This window comes from Schistocerca gregaria, chromosome 2 (assembly GCF_023897955.1).
Source record: "Schistocerca gregaria isolate iqSchGreg1 chromosome 2, iqSchGreg1.2, whole genome shotgun sequence".
In the NCBI taxonomy this organism is placed as follows: Eukaryota; Metazoa; Arthropoda; class Insecta; order Orthoptera; family Acrididae; genus Schistocerca; species Schistocerca gregaria.
Genome location: NC_064921.1, coordinates 357,066,621 through 357,088,973, shown reverse-complemented (window position 1 = coordinate 357,088,973; position 22,353 = coordinate 357,066,621). Strand labels below are relative to the sequence as shown.

General features: G+C 41.8%; 1 protein-coding gene across 1 annotated transcript in view; it reads right to left on the bottom strand.

Annotated features, from left to right (window-relative positions):
* Window positions 1-9,878: 9,878 nt before the first annotated feature.
* The window catches only part of LOC126337057 (circadian clock-controlled protein daywake), a 100,781-nt gene continuing 88,306 nt past the window's right edge, over window positions 9,879-22,353 (bottom strand). Inside the window, exon 7 of the mRNA XM_050001385.1 lies at window positions 9,879-10,395. Within this exon, the coding sequence (XP_049857342.1) occupies window positions 10,208-10,395 (188 nt within the window). The 3' untranslated portion in view covers window positions 9,879-10,207. The remainder of the gene's footprint in view (window positions 10,396-22,353) is intronic.

Here is a 22,353-nt window from a genome sequence, read left to right as displayed (position 1 = left end):
GTGAGGATGTTAACCGTCGTCCTCGAGAACGCTAGTCCAGTGTGCTAACCACAGCCCCACGCCACTCTCTAAGAGAACCATTGAAATGTCCTCGATGAATTTATTGCTCAGGTGACTTGCAGTGAGTAGACCACGTTCGAAGTCACTGAACTCTCCTGAACGACCCATTCTGCTGTTAGCGCTTCCCTACTGACAAAATCACACTCCCCCACCCCCCTTGTATAACGGTGGGTCTGCCTCTTGTGGCATATAGTAGTCAATTCTCTGTTACATAGGAGTGTCCCAATACTTTTGATGTTACAGTGTATTTTGAGTGGTCATGCCTAAATGGTGTCATTAGCGTTTACGAACATGTAGTGGGCTGCATGCCTATTTGACTTTTGCTGCACGCCACATACATGGAGTTGCAGCTGTAATGGACAGCTTTGTATTTTCCGGCAGTTCCTTGACACAGGGTTATTTGTTAAAGTGAAGTGGTTTCTGTAGTGTTACGTGAATATAGGACGTTGTAACAGGCGTCATTATATAAATGAAGAGTGTTTATCATCATTGCGTATGAAGTGCTTCAACATGTAACTGTTACCTCAAAGTATGTAGAAACTGTATTGTATATCGTGCTTCCATTGAGTAATGTTGCCTGTAACAGTCAACCGGTTCGTCTGATGCGCGATCAGTCAGGTAGCCACTCATTGCCGATGATACGCTTTTTAAGCGGTAAATCGTGTCACTGCACTTCAGGAAACTTTGTTACGTCTCAGATGTTGTTGACGATAGTTCTTCGTAGACGTACTGGAGCACCGTTAGCGGGAAACTTGCGTAAGTACTTCAGAAAATAAGTTACGCATGTCGTCTTACGCTTAAGCGAGTGCGCAACAGCAGTGACGTATTGTCATAAGAGACTGCATGTTCCACGTTTCCTTCATACACAATTCCGCTGCGTTACGGATAACACGTGCATCACGCTGTAATGATAATGAAACCCCCCTACTCCTTGACAGAGCGTAGGGGAAGACGAGGGAGACCTGCACAGCTGTACTAGGCAAGGTCCTAGCGGAGGTGGTTTGCCATTGCCTTCCTCCGACCGTAATGGGGATGAATGATCATGGTGGAGAAGACGACACAACAACACCCAGTCATCTCGAGGCCGGTGAAAAATCCCCTGACCCCGCCGGGAATGGAACCCGGGACTCCGTGCGCGGGAAGCGAGAACGCTACCGCGAGACCACGAGCTGCGGACTCACACTGTAAATGTACCCCAAAAGCTGAAGTACATTGGACAGAACGACTCTTGTGGGCAAAACGTCAAAATTGCCAACAAATTCGTCGTGAAATTCTTGTGGTGAAGGGCCAAACGTAATGTCGCTTTGAACTGTGGTGAAATGGTTGCAACAGTTTCACCAAGGTCGTACAGAAATGGGTGATGGCGATAATGAAGTCCAAATCCTGCACCATATGAGTTTTATCTTTCCGGAAAGCTGACGAAATATATGACGGAAAAGAGATGTATCTAATGACAAGGACTTCCACATGCCAGTTCTCTGATGGCTGCGAAACCAAGTAGCAGATTTCTGTGGTGGAGGAATGGAACGACTTGTTGGACGTCCCGATCTTTGTTTTCAAAGAGTCGGCGACAAATTTGAAAAAAATTGTGTCATATGTCGGTGTCACTTTGAAATGTAATGCAACATTCATTAAAAGCTACTGGACCTTTAGTAATAATGTGTTTACCTGGTGGTGGACGGATGCAGCAGTTGGCAGAGGAAATAGAGAGCCGTAGTGACAGAAGGACAGGTCAGCGTTGCTTTTAATGAAATAAAGACCAAGTCTAAAAGACAATTAGTTCAGTAGCATAGAGCAAATAAGACATCAATTTTCAACCTACAAACTATGAGTTATCAAGCGTTGCAGACGAAACAATGTCACAACAGAAAATTGAAGAAAACTTCATGTACGAGTATAAATAGAGAATGGCAACCCAAAGTAGACAAAATTTCGGAGATGGACTGTGAGGTTTTTGACGCAGATGACATATGTTGCCAAAAGCAGAAAATTTCAATTTACTCAGCTAATAATTTTGAGTACAAGAAACGAAAGCACAAAAATGAAGGGCATCCGGACAGAATATGGTAGTCTGCAAGTGTAAATGTGATCTGGATGAGCGTAGAAGAATGGTGTTCAGTGGGAAAGTAGAGAAAAAATTAAACGCTGATAATGAAAGCGTGAAATGTTTGCAGCAATTCTGGACGTGTGGGATGTCGGATCATCCTGCTGGAATTGTCCATGTCCGTCGGAATGAACAATGGACATGAATCGATGCAGATGATCAGACAGGATGCTTACGTACGTGTCACCTGTCAGAGTCGTATCTAGTTGCATGAGGGGTCCCATATGCCTCCAGGTGCACACGCCCCACACCATTACAGAGCTTCCACCAGGTTGAACAACCCCTGCTCATATCCAGCGTCCATGGATTCATGAGCTTGTCTTCATACCCGTACACGTCCATCTGCTCGATATGATTTGAAACGAGACTCGTTCGACTAAGCAACATATTTCCAGTCATCAACACATTAATATCGGTGCTGGCAGGCCCAGGGGAGGCGTAAAGCCCTTATCGATTATGCTTGATCGAATGGTTCGCACGTTGACACTTGTTGATGCCCCAGGATTGAAATCTGCAGCAATTCGCGTAAGGGTTGCACTTCTGTCACGCTGAACAATTCTATTCAGTCGTCGTTGGTCCCGTTCTTGCAGGGTCTTTCTCCGGCCGTAGCGATGTCGGAGATTTGATGTCTTACCGGATTCCTGATATTCAAGTTACTCACATGAAATTTTCGTACGAGAAAATCCCTACTACATCACTGTCTCGGAGATGCTGTGTCCCATCGCTCATGCGCCAACTATAACACCATGATCAAACTCACTTAAATCTTGATATCCTGTTATTGTAGCGGCAGCAACCGATCTAACAACTGCTCCAGACACTTGTTGTCTTATATAGGCGTTGCCGACGGCAGCGCCGTATTCTGCCTCTTCAGCGCCTTATTCTGTATTTGAATACGCATGCCAATACCAGTTTCCTTGGTGCTTCAGTGTAATTTTGACAGTAACCACAATTGTTACAGATTTGTAACGAATACCAAGCCATAAATGCAAACAGAAATTCTGGCCGGTGCAGAAATGTGACTAATGGAGGCTGTCGTGGTGTCCATAATCGAAACTAATCCGGAACCTACTAGCCGACTCACTAATTAGTCTCCCTAATGCAAAGCGAAATAAACTGTTCAACGGCCTGGTCTTCCCAGTTTTTTCAAAGAGGAGTGTTAGCTATATTTCGCCCTGATATCTAGTACAGCATATTCGACAGTGATGAAATCAATCAATTTCTGAAAGTCTGAAATGTAATCGTCTATCTTGGTTCAACAGGAAACAGAAGACTGGCAGAAAACAATATTGAAGGATAAAAAATGCATGAGACTGTCAATAATGAAAGCTGACTGCACCCCTTTCGATGAGTTGAAGGAACGACACCTTGGGAAAAGGGGGTTTGCTAAGGAAGATGAAACTAACTTCGATGATTGGCATAATTAGGTAAAATGGTACAGTATGTCGTGCTGAAAAATCGAAGAAAGAGGTGAATGACTGTTTCGTAGACAGAGTGGACGATCGTTAGGAAGAAATCACTAGGAATTTGTCGAAAGAAGGATTTTTAGAAAAAGATACACACATTATAGGAAGTTTTGCATCACCTCGGTTCTGAGAGTTCCAGACCTGTACAGGAAACTGGAACAGAAATCAACAGCCGTATACTTCTTTCCTGAAGGAAGTCAGTGACAAGATGTGCACGATGGGGCCTCGATTTGTCGTCCATGAAGAGGAATGCCTCTCCAGTATGCTGCCGATATAGTTACACTATCGGTCGGAGGATGGCATTCACGTATCATACAGCCGTTACGGCGCCTTCCACGACCATCAGCGGCGTACGTCGACCCCACATAATGCCATCCCAAAACAGCAGGGAACCTCCAAATTGCTGCACTCGCTGGACAGTGTGTCTAAGGCGTTCAGCCTGAGCGGGTTACCTCCAAACACGTCTCCGACGATTGTCTGGTTGAAGGCATATGTGACACTCATCGGTGAAGAGAACGTGATTCCAATTCTGAGCGGTTTATTCGGCAGGTTGTTGGGCCCATCTATACCGCTCTGCATGGTGTCTTAGTTGTAAAGATGCCCCTCGCCATGGACTTCGTGAGTGAAGTTGCGCTTCATGCAGCCTACTGTACACAGTTTGAGTCGTAACACCACGTCCTGTGGCTACACAAAAAGCATTATTCAACACAGTGGCGTTGCTGTCAGGGTTCCTCCGAGCCATAATCCGTAGGTAGCGGTTATCCACTGCAGCAGTAGCCCTTGGGCGGCCTGAATGAGGCAAGTCATCGACAGTTCCTGTCTCTCTGTATCTCTTCCATGTTCGAACAACATCACTTTGGTTCACACCGAGAGGGCTGGACACTTCCCTTGATGAGAGCCCTTCGTGGCACAAAGTAATGGAACCTCGGAGTTGATCGTGTACGCATGGTTGACCTACAGACAACACTAGCCGTGTACTTCCTTCTTGGTGGAATGACTGGAACTGATCGGCTGTCGGACCCCCTACGTCTAATAGTCGCTGTTAATGGATGGTTGGTTACATCTTTGGGCGTGTTTAGTGACATCTCTGGACAGTCAAAGGGTCTGTGTCTGTGATACGATACCGACAGTCAACGTCTTTCTTCAGTAGTTCTTGGAACCGGGGTGATGCAAAACTTCTTTTGATCTGTGTATGTGGGAAGAGCTACTGAAACAATACTCATAAAGTGTAGTGTTAACTCACATGTAATGAATTTAAAGTGATCCCAGGAGCTAACATAGAATGTTTTATCGTGAGAAGAGTGTCGCAATAGTTATAAAGTATTAGTGAAAGAAAAAGGGAAGGAAGGTCGTTCATATGGGCGGAAATGAAACCTGGTGAAGAACATATTTTGACAGAATGAAATTAAGAAACCTATTAAGAGCAAAAATTTATGAAAAATCATATAAAGTGAACTTTAAAATTTCTAATTTTCTCAAAGTTAATACGGTATAATTTTAAGTTGTCAACATACGACATCAGATGTATATTTTTTGATTTAGTCTAAGTCTAAAGGAAAATGTGGTTCAGAAATCTGAGTGATGTAAAGGTGTATTAGAAAAGGAAAAAAAAAGTAAATATCAGCTTTCAAATGATTCACCACTGTTGTGTGAAAATACTGCACTTGCAAGACCTATATAACTTTGTTTTTGACAGAAACAAGCATCTTCACAAATTTTCCCCGTTGTTTGATACATTCAGAATACATCTGTCAAAATCCATTAGTTTCAGATCTTATATCTAATAGTAACATAATGAAGGAACCACCTCTCACGTGATGGAGAAAATATTTCTTTATTGTTGAGCGTAGTTGGATGTTATTTTTCAGAAAGGAGAGAGAACAATTTGCCCTTGTTTCTATACTTCATGTGAATCGCAGTAACTTTTAAACATCTGTAAGTTGAACCATACAGTGAACAGAAATATCTATTCAACAAAAATATGTAGTTCGAAGTTAGCTGGTGCTTGTCCAAAATGCGGATTGAAACGAAGAATGAGAGACTTGTAGTTAATTTCGTCGCATCTACTTTCGTGTTGTGTGTCCGCTCATTGACACTGTATTTCCGTACTATGTGAGGCCTCACTGTGCAGCTTTCGCTGGTGGTAAGGTTAACTGCTGCTTCCTGCCCCCACTTCCCCTACGATCTTATCAATAAATAAATCATTCGGCCCCATAGGTCACATAATATCAAGTTCCTCTCCAAACAACTTCAAAACTTCAGTACTTTCTTTTGCTTTTAAAGTACTGAACTGAATATTGTCTCTGAAAATAATTATTTCCTCCCTCTGATTACATTACGCCGATAATAGTATCCATATTAATTTCCAACTTCACTAGTTCTTGTCCCGAGATTTAGAATCTTTTTGAGCTTTACAGACTAATTTATAATCTCAAAATTTCCTCTTGAAAGTCTTTTCCGTTTATTTCATGCACCTGTACAATGTCTTACAAAAGGTTCTGAGACTGAATTTATTACTGGCGCACAAACGATGTCAGTGCAGTAAATATCCGGATTTGGCCAGTCAGTTGTGAACAGGCAGTGTTAAATACTGGAAGTGTGATCGTAGTATGTCAACGTTGTTGTTACACAAGTTGTAGTGGAGCAACGAACTGAAAATTTCTAAATCAAGAGTTCAAAACATTCTCCATGATGATGAAATAGAGAAAAATGTGTGATAAGTTCGTCCCACATTCCTTGACTCGCGATCGAAAATAGCGACGTTCGGCTGCCCGTCGTGACGAGATTGAAATACTATACGCGGACAATTCTTTTCTTGAAAATAAATCATCACAGGTGATGGAACGGAGTTGTCATTACGAACCTACAACAAAATGACAAAGTACAGAAATTCAAAATTTGCTACATACCCGACATTCAAGCAGAACTGAGGCGCGAGTTGAGCACATCTCAAATAACGGTAGCATTAAAACCATCATCGTAACGTTTCTATTAGGTCACTTCCTTATACGTTTCGCAATTGATTGTAAACCTACTTCCTTACACCATAATTTTGTCACGTTTGTGTACCACATGGCGATGCCAATAGTGATTATACATTTTATTTGTCCTGGGCTATAGGGTGGATGAGGCAATGATGTCATACCGAGCATAGAGATGTGTTCCTGGATTGTGACACTTAAATGTAAGCGTACATTGTTGTGTTCGAGCAAGATTTCCTTTGGATTTTTCTCTGACTGAAGCGGTCGTAAATGGTTCTTGAGGTTGTTAAGGACCTACACATATACCTCTGAAATACTGGTTGACCATTTTGGCAACATATCCAAGAGAAAGAAACTGTCACTGTCCCAAAAGACTGTCATCGTCAATTCGCCTAGAGTTTTATCCTTTTTCGACGTTTCGGTTGGTTACACGACAGTGACTCTCTTCTTATTTGCGGCTCGAATTGACGCATCCAGATTTCGTCAGCTATAACGAACCATGGGAGAAAGGTGTTCCCAATGACCTGTAACTGCTACAACAGTTCGGATGAAATGGCTTTTCTTTGAATATTGTTGTTTGAGCGTTCGCTGAACCCATCTCGAGCACACCTTCCAAGGATCTCTAGCACACAGCTAATCGACAACTGCAGAGCCAATTGTAGTTTTGACGTTCCGGTGTGCACGAGTAATGAGAACTGCGCGGTTCATTACGTCGGCCGCAGTGACTGTTGCAGGACGTCCCGAACGATGCCGAAGGTGGAGCTCAGTGTTTGCAACTCCTTACACTTTAACACACTTTACTCACTGGCCAACAGCACCCCTATTGCCTGTGTCATTAGCATATCTCCACACAAAGCACGATTTTTTTCCGCAACCAAGAAACTGAAACTTTAATGCTGCAACTTGATGACTGTGTGTGACAAAACCTCTTCGTAAGAATATTTCTTTTCACCATTACTGTATTGTTCGTAAAATTTAGCAATATTATAAACTCACAGTTTGCGTTTCAATAAGAATACGGTGTATCAATGTATTACTAAGAATGTGAAAGCTAATGTTCTAAATTTCGATTACAGTTTCACCCATATGCAGTATTCTGATCTTCAATAATCTTTGGTACACTACTTATGGATACAAACATAACTGTGTAAATTACCTAACATGTGCATGTGGTGCCAGTTACTCTAAACAATCTGATCTTCTGTAAATGAAACTAAATACAACGAATGGTTATCAATAATACACAGAGAAGCTTCCTCATCAAATAATCGCAACACAATAGCTAGCTTTCGCGTAGTAAATCTATGCCTTCTTAGAAAAAATCATTTACTGAATCATGCGACAAGTTTCCCAACGGATACGTTTTTCTAACTCCATCTCACCGAGTTCTTTTAAGCCCTAAGATTGATTCTTGCTTGCTCGTCGGACAACACAGTTCTGCTCCGTTCTATTCTGCATTACTGCCTCATATAAAATGCTGTTTGCATGTTCTTGAAAGAAATCTCTGTGCGGCTGTTTGCCTTATTACACAATTAGGAAAAAAATACGACGCCCCGCGAAGGAATTATCGAATGCTTGGGAAAACGGTAAATGTGATAGAGACGTACAGAAAAATGATTACAATTTCAGAAAAATTGGATGTGTTATTGAAGAGGAAGAGTTTTACAAACTGAGCAAGTCAATAACGCGTTTGTCCACTTCTGGCCCTTAAGCAAGCAGTTACTCTGCTTGGCATTAATTGATATGGTTGTTGGATCTCCTCCAGAGGGATATTATGCCAGATTATATCCAATATCATCAAAAATAAGGGTCAGAGGTGGACCAACACGTTATTGACTTGCTCAGTTTGTGAATATCTTTCTCTTGAATAACTCATCCAATTTTTCTGAAATTGTCATCAGTTGTTTGTCTGTACATGTACGTCACATTTAGAGATTTCCATCGCGTTCGGATAATACCTTTCCATTCTGTACGTCGTGTTTTTCGTCTTAGAGTGTATTTTACCTTGAGAAGCTTTGCAAAAACTGCTTTTTTACCAAAACACATGACAACACAGTGGTATTTAGATTTGAATTCAAACTGTGACGAGTAGCTTAGCGGAATTTTGGAAAGTGAATGAAAAGGTGACTTTAAATTGTAATTCTATTATTGTTTTTAAATAATTTGAACTCATCACATTAATGAGAAAACTACCTTTGTCAATGAAAACTGAATGAGACGAACAGTATGTAAGTCTCAAAATTTTTGTTTTATTTTTCTTATGACATACTCTTCAATGAATGGGAAAGAGCGAAGAATAGTTATTAAAACTCTGGGCACATGACCGATAACTTGCTCTGGATTTAAAAATTTACATACTCATGAGCAAAAACGCAATCTTAGAGTAAAATAATTCACTATTAACGACTGCAGCAAATAGGAACTTTGTTCATGTTATCTTTTCCTAGAAGTGCAGTCACTCCTTGAAAGCATCTCAGATATCATCCTTTGTTGGCTATGTACGCCATCACGGCTAGTCACTCACTAATCACTCGACACTCTCTCCCGCAGCGGGCTGTGAGATCATTTATTCCTAACGCTACCTGTGGTAGCCGAAGAGCAACGTATCACTCATGTGTCCATGTATCCAAAGATGCACATAGTGGCAAATATTCCTAACAAAACTGTAATTTCTCGTGATATATAAACCTTTCAGATTCAATTAGCGCAAGATTCTTGTAACGAGTGTCTTGTGTCGATGCCATTTTGGTGGTTCTCTATGTCTCTGCCACCGGTTAAAATTTTTCAAAACTTCGCCTACACTCAGAAAAACATCAAATTTTAGGCACTTAGAACTACATTTTCCTGTATACATTAATGGCTGTAAAAAAATTTCAAGAGCTATTTGTTGAACAACCCGCGCGTATTCTACTTGACGCAACTATTAGCATTGCAAATTTAAAAAAAGCAATCAAAACATTGTTGAGTCTCATCTTCAACGAAGCGTCCAAGAAGCTATTGATTGAACTCATATACGTATATACAGCATGTAGGAACTATATTTCCATTATGAATATGAACTTGCAGGGTGTATGCAATTCAAGAAATATCCGTTAATAGCGCACGAGGATATGAACAGAATAAAAAGCGGTGTCAGACGCTTGAAAATTCTACCAAGACCGTTGTTCAGACACTCTTACTTACTCAAGTGGGGAGAAACCATGGAAAACATTACGCCAGAAGTATATCTAAGGGTATTTTTAATTTGGTAACTGAAAACAAAGCAAGGAAAAACAAACAGTTTTATTAATTTAAATAATAAAATTACTAATGGGTCAGTACAAAGTACTTACTCTACTTCAAAGAATGAATGGAAAAAACTAATCATTTTTTGTGAACCAACAGTACATGTAAACAGCACAGGCTGAAACTGAGTACAAGAAACGAGAATGGAAGTAAGTTTTCAGTAGATGGCCCGGAGGTACGCGACAAAGTACTCTCTTGTGGGGCTACTAATCGGCTGCGAGCCACGATAGCGGAGTAGCAGTGAAGTCTTTGGATACGAGCACACACACATACACACACACACACAGGCAGCGGCGGCCAGGGCGCCGTTCTCAGCGGGCGGCGCGGCGCTTGGCGACTGCGTGCTCCGCCGGCAGCAGGAAGACGTCTGTGGGCACGTGCTTGAGCAGCTGGTTGGCGATGCTCATGAAGACGCCGGCCAGCTTGGTGCGCAGCTGCGGCATCATCGCGTTCAGCACCTCGTGGCCGTTCTCGCGCAGGAACAGGTTGGTCGCCTCCGCTGTGGACAACGGCAGACACGTCAGCACATCAGCAGCGCTGTGTAACTTACAAAACTAGCACATCGAACACAAAAACCACATCCTACCACTCTCCCATGTTGCAATATTGCCAAACAAGATTCGTAACCTGTCTCCAGCTTGAGCATACGACTATATACAGGGCGTTAGGAGTACAAATGTAGATATTTCTGTTGATGACTGAGGGCACTGTGCTGAACTCATTACATCACTATTTACTTCATTTGCAGACTAATAATCGTAGCTATTTTGAGGACTATGTTTTGGATTGACTAGTACCCCCAAGTACACATGACACAAACAGGTCATTAATGTTTATTTTCCTCTCGGCAGCAGGTCAGGTATTGAATTCTAACCGTGTGGACGTTTAAAGAACAGTCTATACTGACAGGCACAGTTCTCTTCATGGCACTGTTACTATTGTGGAGAAAACATCAGGTAGCAAAATGGTGCGACATGTCTGCGGGAAGACTGTTTGACGCAGGCAAAAACAGCTAAGACACTGTACTTATCAATCCCAATATCTGTAAGTAAGGTGGGGTAAATCCGACGGGGTGGGTAAATCCGACGGCTCTCTGTTTGTGAGAAACGCAAAGCGGAGCGATTTCACATTAGTGTTACCATATAGAGCATTTGAAATAACGAAAATGTCACCTTGACAGCTTTGCCGCATTTGACATTTAGACACTCAAAAGACAACAAGTGTGTTTTCGATTGTTTCAATTTCATTTTTGTGCAAATTGCATCACTACATGTACTTTATTAAATAAAACTGTAAGAGATTTCGTAGTGCATTTAGTGACCTATTCAGTATAAGTATCGTTTCTGTTGGAAATTTCGTGTATATTGTTTCTATGTGTGTTAAATGAAAAATGGCATGGTGGGGTAAATCCGACCGCTAAATGGTGGGGTAAATCCGACCGCATATTTTTTTAAACTTTTATGTGTATGGAATTATTTATTTATGGAAACAAAGTGAAGTTATGTTTATTTTTAGGAAAATGGTACGAAATTACAAACAAAAAACGAGAAAACGCACTCAAAACGATATTCGCTGAGCAGTTGCTGCAACGCAAATGGGAATGTCTTTATGACGTAACGCTCGTGATTTTAACATTCCGGCATCGAAATTGTTGTTTCACTGTCGTGCAATGAAATCATCTTTTTCCAGCTAAAATTTGCTTTCAATTAATTTCACTACATTTAGTACTCTAAACATTGTTAATTTTTAAAATACATTTTGTTCATTTATGTAAAAAACATAATTGCTTATAATCCTTTCCCTAAAAAAAGTTCATTTAGAACTATTTCTGTGCAAAATCAGCCAAACAAATAGGGGGGGGGGGCCGATTTACCCCACCATGTTTGCAAATGGCAAAAATGGACATTTCTTAAAATACTAATATCACAAAAACTATTGATGGTAAAACAAAAATATTTTGCAAACAGTTGCTCCTTTATATTACCTATAATTTAACTTATATAACGTTCAGATCCGACCTCGGATAAGCGTTTCATAGCCACAACAAATTACTAAGTCTGATTTACCCCACCTTACTATATATATACACTCCTGGAAATGGAAAAAAGAACACATTGACACCGGTGTGTCAGACCCACCATACTTGCTCCGGAAACTGCGAGAGGGCTGTACAAGCAATGATCACACGCACGGCACAGCGGACACACAAGGAACCGCGGTGTTGGCCGTCGAATGGCGCTAGCTGCGCAGCATTTGTGCACCGCCGCCGTCAGTGTTAGCCAGTTTGCCGTGGCATACGGAGCTCCATCGCAGTCTTTAACACTGGTAGCATGCCGCGACAGCGTGGACGTGAACCGTATGTGCAGTTGACGGACTTTGAGCGAGGGCGTATAGTGGGCATGCGGGAGGCCGGGTGGACGTACCGCCGAATTGCTCAACACGTGGGGCGGGAGGTCTCCACAGTACATCGATGTTGTCGCCAGTGGTCGGCGGAAGGTGCACGTGCCCGTCGACCTGGGACCGGACCGCAGCGACGCACGGATGCACGCCAAGACCGTAGGATCCTACGCAGTGCCGTAGGGGACCGCACCGCCACTTCCCAGCAAATTAGGGACACTGTTGCTCCTGGGGAATCGGCGAGGACCATTCGCAACCGTCTCCATGAAGCTAGGCTACGGTCCCGCACACCGTTAGGCCGTCTTCCGCTCGCGCCCCAACATCGTGCAGCTCGCCTCCAGTGGTGTCGCGACAGGCGTGAAGGGGGGGACGAATGGAGACGTGTCGTCTTCAGCGATGAGAGTCACTTCTGCCTTGGTGCCAATGATGGTCGTATGCGTGTTTGGCGCCGTGCAGGTGAGCGCCACAATCAGGACTGCATACGACCGAGGCACATAGGGCCAACACCCGGCATCATGGTGTGGGGAGCGATCTCCTACACTGGCCGTACACCTCTGGTGATCGTCGAGGGGACACTGAATAGGGCACGGTACATCCAAACCGTCATCGAACCCATCGTTCTACCATTCCTAGACCGGCAAGGGAACTTGCTGTTCCAACAGGACAATGCACGTCCGCATGTATCCCGTGCCACCCAACGTGCTCTAGAAGGTGTAAGGCAACTACCCTGGCCAGCAAGATCTCCGGATCTGTCCCCCATTGAGCATGTTTGGGACTGGATGAAGCGTCGTCTCACGCGGTCTGCACGTCCAGTACGAACGCTGGTCCAACTGAGGCGCCAGGTGGAAATGGCATGGGAAGCCGTTCCACAGGACTACATCCAGCATCTCTATGATCGTCTCCATGGGAGAATAGCAGCCTGCATTGCTGCGAAAGGTGGATATACACTGTACTAGTGCCGACATTGTGCATGCTCTGTTGCCTTTGTCTATGTGCCTGTGGTTCTGTCAGTGTGATCATGTGATGTATCTGACCCCAGGAATGTGTCAATAAAGTTTCCCCTTCCTGGGACAATGAATTCACGGTGTTCTTATTTCAATTTCCAGGAGTGTATATATGGGGTGTCACTCCTAAGCGTTGTCATGTACATTTTTCTGATGTTTTGTCAAATATTTACATTTCGTTTTAAAAGGGTGTAGCTGGGATCTGCTGCTCATCACATCTGTCAGGCGACGCCCAGCGTCCGTGGAAAGCATTGGTTTGTTTCATTCCAAGAAAACTTTTAGAATCAATATATTTAAGTGGAGTAATATGTTTTGGAAGCTCGGTCTGCCTTCTTTCTCGCGGAGCGTAACAAGTTACAGAAGAAATGTAGTTTCCCCGAGAAATTTCAGAGAACATTTTGTCTGTAACGACCGATATTTACCATAACGTAAACCACCACCTGTTAATATTTGATGCCACGACTTTATATGATTGTGTAGTGTTTAACTGAAACGGAGAAAAGTAGGGCCACAGGAATGAGAGGTTGTAGCTTCAGAGTAATACAAGTGAAAGGTAAGAGCTTTTAGATGCCACATTTTTCTGTTTATCTACTTTCGTATGCATTCACATGGGTACTATACGATCCACAGTACGATATGTATCAGAGGGTATTGCATTCTTACTTTTAATGCTCCTATTCACCACTTGCTCTTCCATTCTCCATTTCTCTTGGCATATACGTCGTTAATTTTTTACGAATCAACTTTAAGAAGACGCACAATATACTTCTGGTAGTCTGACCCACTGCAATTTTTTGAGAATTTTTTTGCCGCCGCCGCCCTAACGACAGTAACCCATGACGCTTAGCGACGCTCTTCCCTGAATCTTCTCTGTATGTCCCATTAATGGAAACTGGAAAGAGTTACAAACTTACTATGAAAAGTGACCATCTGGTAGAGTGAAAGTTTTCCAAGCGAAGTTATTTGAACAAAGATTACAATTCCTTAATATACGAGCAATGAGTTTGTATGGTGTCTACGTTTCTTACAGCTATATGTAGTTAATTTTGTTTTAAAACCAAGTGATACTCCTGTATATTTATTTACTCCCAGTTACCAGTACCTCTACCAGGTGTTATTTATTTTCAGATCGTGTTGCACTTTGTGAGACATGTCTAATGGTGTAATCTCCCTGTAGAAAACTGCATCGTCCAAAGACAGACTCAGAGACCTACGTCCGTTGTCTGTTGGGAGAACAGCAGAGGTTCTTCCACAATGATTAACAGTACGCCAGATGCTACTAACGCTTCTCTTTTTCTCCACTGTGGACGAATGGAGTTTGATTGCACGTCTTCAACAGAATTGTGTAATTGGTCAGGTACGTCATAAGCGAGGATTTTATGAGAAAACTGAATATGTTGAATAGTTTGGACACAGTAATTCCCAATAGCTAGTGCCCTGTTAATGTTGTAATACCGCAATCCATTTCTTTACAATACTTGCTAAGGACAGTGAATGGACTTACTTGTTTCTCCATTTGGCTTTTACTTTATATGCTCTTTCACTGTGAGATCGATTTCAAAAGTGCAAATCTTGTTAACGAACCTTATTTTCCTTGACAGGTGAATTGTTTGTGAATGAAAAAAAATATGCCTTTAGAAAGGACAGTAAACAAAGCAGAAGAGAAAGATAATGACAAACTTACATCATCTAACTATTTCAAATCACTGAAGACTTGGACTTAATTAACAAAAAAGTTATTATCAGTCAGACTCTGACGAAGACCACCTCCAAAGTAAAGTTTACAGGAGAGGGGTCTAATGTCTTTGAAATCAGGCGAGGAGTGGAACAAGAAGGTGGACTATCACCTCTGCTCTTCACCTGAAATTTAGAAACTGTCATTCTAGAATGGCGAAAAGAAATGAACAATTCAGGGGCAGAAAGTAGGTCGAAGTATATGACTCTTACGCTCGACTGTCTATGCAGACGATCTAGCGATCTTTCAGAGTCCATAGGTACGGCAGAATAACAACCAGCTATAGACAAGGCAGTGAAGAATGAGTTTCATGTCTCCTTCACAAGATGCAATTTACGACAAACATAAAATCAGTGAGAACGAGGTCAGAGTAGGAAAAATTAAACAGGCAGAAAAGTTTAAGTACCTAGGTGAACGGATAGGTATAACCTTCCGGAGAAGGATGCTATAGTATCACGCAATAACGAAGTGGATACTAATTGAAGCCATGTAATATCGGTATCCATAAACGCCAAAAATTAGACACCACTGAACGGTTATTCTACCGGAAGCTCTGTACGTGGAAGACACTCTTACAACGAACATGAAAGGTCTAACAGAGAAACTTAAAGCCAAAGAAAGAACGATTTTGAGAAAAAGCTAGGGCAGCATCGAAGTAAATACGGAGTATAGAAGACGTCACACCCACGAACTGCATACATATGCTGAGAGGGTAAATGGCGCCATTCGCAACAGGTTAGTATTGTATGGCCACGTCTCACGAATGAGCCCAACAAGGATGACTAAAAGACTACTCCTTTCAAGATAAGAAAACTAAATGGGCGTGGTTCACAGAAGTAGAAAAAGATGTACGAGAACTAGAAATTTTCTGCTAAAGATATCCAGGAGAGTGATACGCTTCAACATTAATTGATAGGTATGTTGGTTTGTACCACTGTATGTCAGCTTGTCTTCTTACCACTGTTTAATAATCCATCGATTTTGAAGTCTGGGATTTTAATTCTTTGACCTGGACAATAACCAATCAGTCTAAGATCTTCTGAAACCGACAAACCACTTATCCGCGTGTTTAACTTTTATTACAAAGGGTATTCCTTCTTCGTGCAGAAATTACCTTTACGCAAGTTCCAGAGCTATGAGTTGATCACAATGAGTGAGGAAGTAACGTCCATTGAGTTGTCTTGTTTTACAGAATGTTCACATTATACAAAACCATTATGTTTTCAGAAAGACACATTTCGAAATTTCGATGTGGTTTTTTAATACCTTGTTATGTTTTGAACTTTAGCGAAGTGTATGGTAGGAGAGTTGACAGGATCGACATCGTTACGAACGATTTTAGTACTACTTATTTGTGATGTTCCGTACAACTTGAGAATCGTCTGGGCTCATATCATGAGTTCGAAAAAATGTGATGTCCTCAGAGCTGGCTCACGTAAATATCATAAAAACTACGAATAATCGGTAAATACTGGCATTTCAAATTGTTACAGTGGATTTGTGATGTCACTTTAGATTACTGTACATGAATTACTAAATGTAACAACTAACAATTACATTTATCGAGATTCGTAGCTAAGTACTGTATAGAGACGTCACAATATTCGACCAGTATGAAGCTAGTGTAGAAAGTTATGAATCCGCTCACTAAGCATCTGGCCAGTCCATGTCGAAGAAAATTACATATATAAACTATAAGGCGGTACAAAAACATGTACTACACACTCAGTACTGGTTAAGCAACTCCCGCTGGTGCGTAATTTCAGAAATTTGCCTTAGAAATCAGATACCGGGCTGTGTTTTTGTCTACTGCGGCTGAAAAGATGTATCCCTGACCTGCAATCGACAGCGTTTAATTGCATTACAGCCGCAATACAAAACATCATAACGACGATGATCTCGGAAAAAATATCTTTGTATATTATGTAGATTCAGCCAAGATAACTATCTGAAATGAAACAGCTCGACGTATATTAATTTAGAAGCTGTAATACGATGTAGTCACAAACATTATTTCGGTACTGGGATCAACGATCGTTGAGAACCGTTCTTGGAGAATCAAATCAGTTTTACAACTTCGAAACAATAAAGGATACTTAGGGTACTGTAGCTGGTAGCTAAAACAGATAAGTGGGTTTAGAGTAGTTAGCGTTGTTGGTTCACGCGAACCCCTCGATTCTATGCAACCCGGCACTCGCAGAAGTATGGCTGGTCGACATGTGTTAGCGTGGCTGATGCAGGAGACTAAGCGTAAACAGCTGCCCAAGGGCGGAGGACGCTTTAGTGTGCTGGCTGCATGTGCATAATTTGCCGATGCAGCATAATTTACCGAGAAGACTTCTGCTGTCAACAAAGTTGTGTGTTTTCATAATGCTGGAATATTTAGCTGGGCTCATAATATGAAATTACAGGAAGTGAGAACTGTATAGTTACAGTGTTTATGTACAGGGTACGTTGTAATTTACCATTATAGAAGCATGTAGATTTAGACCACGGAGTGAGGAATAATATAGGGATTGCTGTTGGTCAATTTTACACAACTAAAACATCTTAGTTTTTTAATACTTCTTTGTGTTATAAAGATTTTTTCATCGTTATGGTTTTCAAAAACACGAAATTCTATGCAGTTGCTCAAGTACAGCGTTAAAATATAAGCTGATTTACTGAAGTCAAAAACTGTCGGAGTGAAACAATCCTCTCAGAAGTGTATGGTGTGGGTGTATGAGTAAATAATAAAACACTGCAGGTGCCCCCATGTCATATCAGTTCGAAGGGTATGTTTGTGCCGGAGCCTCGCTATTCAGGAACAGTCAAATATGGAAATGGTAGTGTGGCAATTACGGCTCTAGTTTCAGGACACTTGGTGACGGGGGACGCAAGAAACACAGAACCAACTTGACAGCATCGCCTGGCGAGGTTCGTAGGTAGCAGTGATAGTGCAGATTAAATGGCACAGTAGGACTCAGAGGCCTGTTCGATCATCGCCGGGCCATGCCAGCGAGTAACGAGCTGGCAGCTTAAACGCGGCGTAACTGTTTGTGACTGACTGCAATATTACGCGACCAGCAGGTAACCTACTATATGTGGAAAACGAGGTTTTGCATTATAATTTTCTTGAACGGAAGGATTTTAATTATGTAGTGTTCCTTCTAAACGTTAGGAGTGCTTTATGCCACATTTGAAGTGTAAACTAATTTTACTGCGTTGTAATTATTATTGTTACATCGATAAACACAACGTGTTATCCCATCTAACGAATACTGAATGGAAAATAAGAGACGAAAAGTACTGCTTGTAGTGTGACAATTATCACCACACGCAACGTACAGTACTTGTTCCACTAAACGTAGGAATGTTTTGGTTCAAACGGCTCTGAGCACTATGGGACTTAACATCTAAGGTCATCAGTCCCCTAGAACTTAGAACTACTTAAACCTAACTAACCTAAGGACATCACAGACATCAATGTTCGAGGCAGGATTCGAACCTGCGACCGTAGCGGTCGCGCGGCTCCAGACTGAAGCGCCTAGAACCGCTCGGCCACTCCAGCCGGCAGGAATGTTTTGTTTCCGGTCTAATGAAAAAAGTTGCACGCTATACCTGTTATAATTTCATAAATGACGGTCGCAATACATATGCTGAAGACGAAGACTCGAATGCCTAGAAAGAATTCTGCCGGTTCTCTACCGCAACTGTGAAGATCCAATAGAACTGATGAAACTCAACAATGTTGTACGTGTAGTCTAGTGTACAGGAGGCTTACCAATATTTCACTGTTACTGGAGACTTAAAATGAAAACGCATGTGTTCGTTTTGAGGTTGGGGAACAAAACACTTCCAGGAACATTTACTCCGCATGTTTCCTTATTCGAAAAATTTAATTTATTCACTAAAGTGATAAATTAAAAACGTCATTAAATCTTTCAGTGTGAAGTACCGCATCATCGTATAAAATAAAACGTTAAAAAAACGACTTTTCGGGTGCGTTGAAGCGGCTTTTCTCATGCAGAAACGTTGCAACTACGTGAGCTTTCAGCATAAAAGCCGAAAACTGAAGGCTAAGAAACGAACTTAGCATTTGTGGTTGTTCTGTATTGTGACATCCGCTACAGTCTCTCTCATTTTATTCTACGTGAACATCGTCACAACAAATCATAAGTAGGGTAAGTAACAGTTGTTAGTAAGGTAAATTACAAGAATATTATATACTTAGACCTAAGAGAATTCTCAGATTTCAGAAGAGCAGACGTGCATTATGTGCTTGAGAATGACCTTCAAGAATTATATTTTTTATCATATTATAACAAGAAAAATACATTTACGAGTATATATCTTACATCCGCTTGGGTCGCCTCACAATGATTAAATGAGGTAAAGCGCCTAAAGGCAATTGCGTGTTCTTGACTTGCTTGTAAACAACTTTCTTAAACCCAAGATTTATAGATACTTATAAGCTTAATGTAAAATGATCTCACAAAATATATCTGCGTCGAGGCAGCTGTATGTCACCTTTGCCTTTTGGGAGAGTGAAAGGCAAGGAAAAAGCAACTGCTAACAGGTCGTCCACCACTTTCGCTGCGCTGAGAGCGAAAGCAAACGTAATTTCCCACTTCCCGAGCCACTTCTCCCTCCACGCCTCCTGTGGATCGGAACGTGTCCCACGAGCCACTGTGTCGGTGCCCTTCTTACTAGAACGAAGCAGGGAAGGGGCAGAAGGGAAGGGCAGAGAGGGGAGGGAGACGATGCTTCCGCTCTCGTGCCCTCGAGGGACGGATGTATAAGACCTGTACCACGACTGGTGTGCAACTATTTTCAACACTCAGGCACTACTTTCGAACGGGGTCGATGGCTTCCTTACACAGAATGACCGGCAGCACATCTTCGTCTCTGCTTGAAGTCACCACGACGTATTTCGGTAGTCTGTTACACACAAATATAAACACAGCGCCAGCTAAACTATTTGCACGGCAGTAGTTATGACCGTCCAACTGCAGACAATGATGACGGAGGAAGTGGTCAAAAGCTTGCGGTACATTTAACGTGCGAATTATTCCTATTACTTAAAGAAGAGTCACCGAAACACATGACGATAATTATTTTGCATTGGACACCTACGGCACAGATATCAGAACGCACAAGGCGATAAATTTACACATCACAATTCCAACGTTAAAGAAATGGTACTTAAAAAACATTAAAACTACCAAAAAGTCAGAAAATCAGCGGCCTAAGAATCAATAAAATTTAGGAGATAAGATTGAACCAGCAGTAACTACATGTGATTGTGTAGGTATTTTGAAGTTATTCCCCACGGACAATAAATTGAAAATGAAGCGTGTTACTGTTACTGTTTATTATTTCGATAGTAATCGCCATAACAATTAACACGTCTATCCCACTGTGAGACGGGGACTGATGACCCCAGATGTTAAGTCCCATAGTGCTCAGAACCATTTGAACCACTGTGAGACAAGATGGCCAAAGTCTTCATGGGAAAATGTTTGTGTCTATGGAACCATGATTGTACCCAGTCTTCGTCCTAAGCAAATTAACGGCTACGAATGTTGTAAGTACGCTGTTTAGGTTTTCTTATTGGTAATGCCACGTAGCGCTCTGTATGAAAATCACTGGCTGTGCTGTGTGCAGGCTGAGGCTAGTTTGCATTGTTGTCTGCCATTGTAGTGTTGGGCAGCTGGATGTTAACAGCGCGTAGCGTTGCGAAGTTGGAGGTGAGCCGCCAGCAGTGGTGGATGTGGGGAGAGGGATGGCGGAGTTTTGAAATTTGTAAGAATGGATGTCATGAACTGCTATATATATGATGACTATTAAGGTAAATACATTGTTTGTTCTCTATCAAAATCTTTCATTTACTAACTATGCCTATCAGTAGTTAGTGCCATCCGTAGTTTGAATCTTTTAGTTAGCTGGCAGTAGTGGCGCTCGCTGTATTGCAGTAGTTCGAGTAACCAAGATTTTTGTGAGGTAAGCGATATGTGAAACGTATAGGTTAATGTTAGTCAGGGCCATTTTTTTGTAGGGATTATTAAAAGTCAGATTGCGTTGGGCTAAAAAAATATTGTGTGTCAGTTTAAGCACAGTCAGATATAATTGTTCAAAGGGGATGTTTCAATGTCTTTCTTCAGGGCTGCAGAAATATGGAAATCGCATGGGGAGTGATGGAGAATGTATGGAGGAGATCTAAGTGCATCAAAACTTTCACGCGGAATCCGAAAATGTAGTGTCATGTCCTACTGGTACAGCAAAAAAACATGACTGAAGGCAGACTAACGGTAGATTTAAGCGTTATGGGCTACAGGAAATAGAATCGCATTGATATTCTTCTTGAAGATTATATTAAAACATTTAATAATTCAAAATAAAAAATTGATGTTTTCCAGAGAAGTACGGGAAAACTAAATCACAAAATTCCTCCCCTACCACCACTACCTCTATTTTCACACCCATCAAAAAATAAGGAACAAAACAGCAAAGAGGGAGAATGAAATTTTATTGGTTATTTCAGGACACAGGATGATTCTGTGACGATGATACAACCTTTCAGAGTTGATGGAGAAGGGTAAAAGTATCAATTTGAGGTTAGGGCCCTGATCTCGAAACGACCGAGTCGAAAGCTAAGAGCTAAAATCGTTCTGCTATCTCTGGACCTCAAAATCTTTGCTTTGCTTGTTTTGGAAAGAGATGGTATGCACCAAAACAAGACAAAATGGGATGCAAAGCTTATATCTTCACAGCTATGAGCACTTTTCATCTTTCCTACTGTGAAACAAATCTCTTCTAGAGAAGAAGTGCGTATACCCCTCTGCATTTCAGAAGCCATGTTTGCTAGCCATTTTTTCTCGTTTTCGTCTATACTACCTTCTCCCTAAGTGTGGAGAGCGGAAAGTCCTCTTCAGATGAGGTGGACTATCAGAACGATTTTTGCTTCTAACTTCCGATTCAATCGTTTCCTGACAAGGGTCCCTTACCTCTAACTGATACATTGATCCTTCCCCATCATCTGTCTGACGTCATCACGGAATCATCCTGCACGCCTTACATTATTCTCCGCTGTTATCACATGCCATACATGCTATAATGCGAAACTGGAAGTTACTAATAAATACATAAGACTTCCTGGCAGATTAAAACGGTGTGCCGGAATGATACTCGAATTCGGGACCTTTGCTTTTCGGGGGCAAGTGCTCTACCACCTGAGTTATCCAAGCATTACTCACAGCTTTAATTCCGCCAGCACCTCGTCTCCTACATTACAAACTTCACAGAAGCTCTCCTGCTGTTTTCCGGACCGAAATTAGAACTC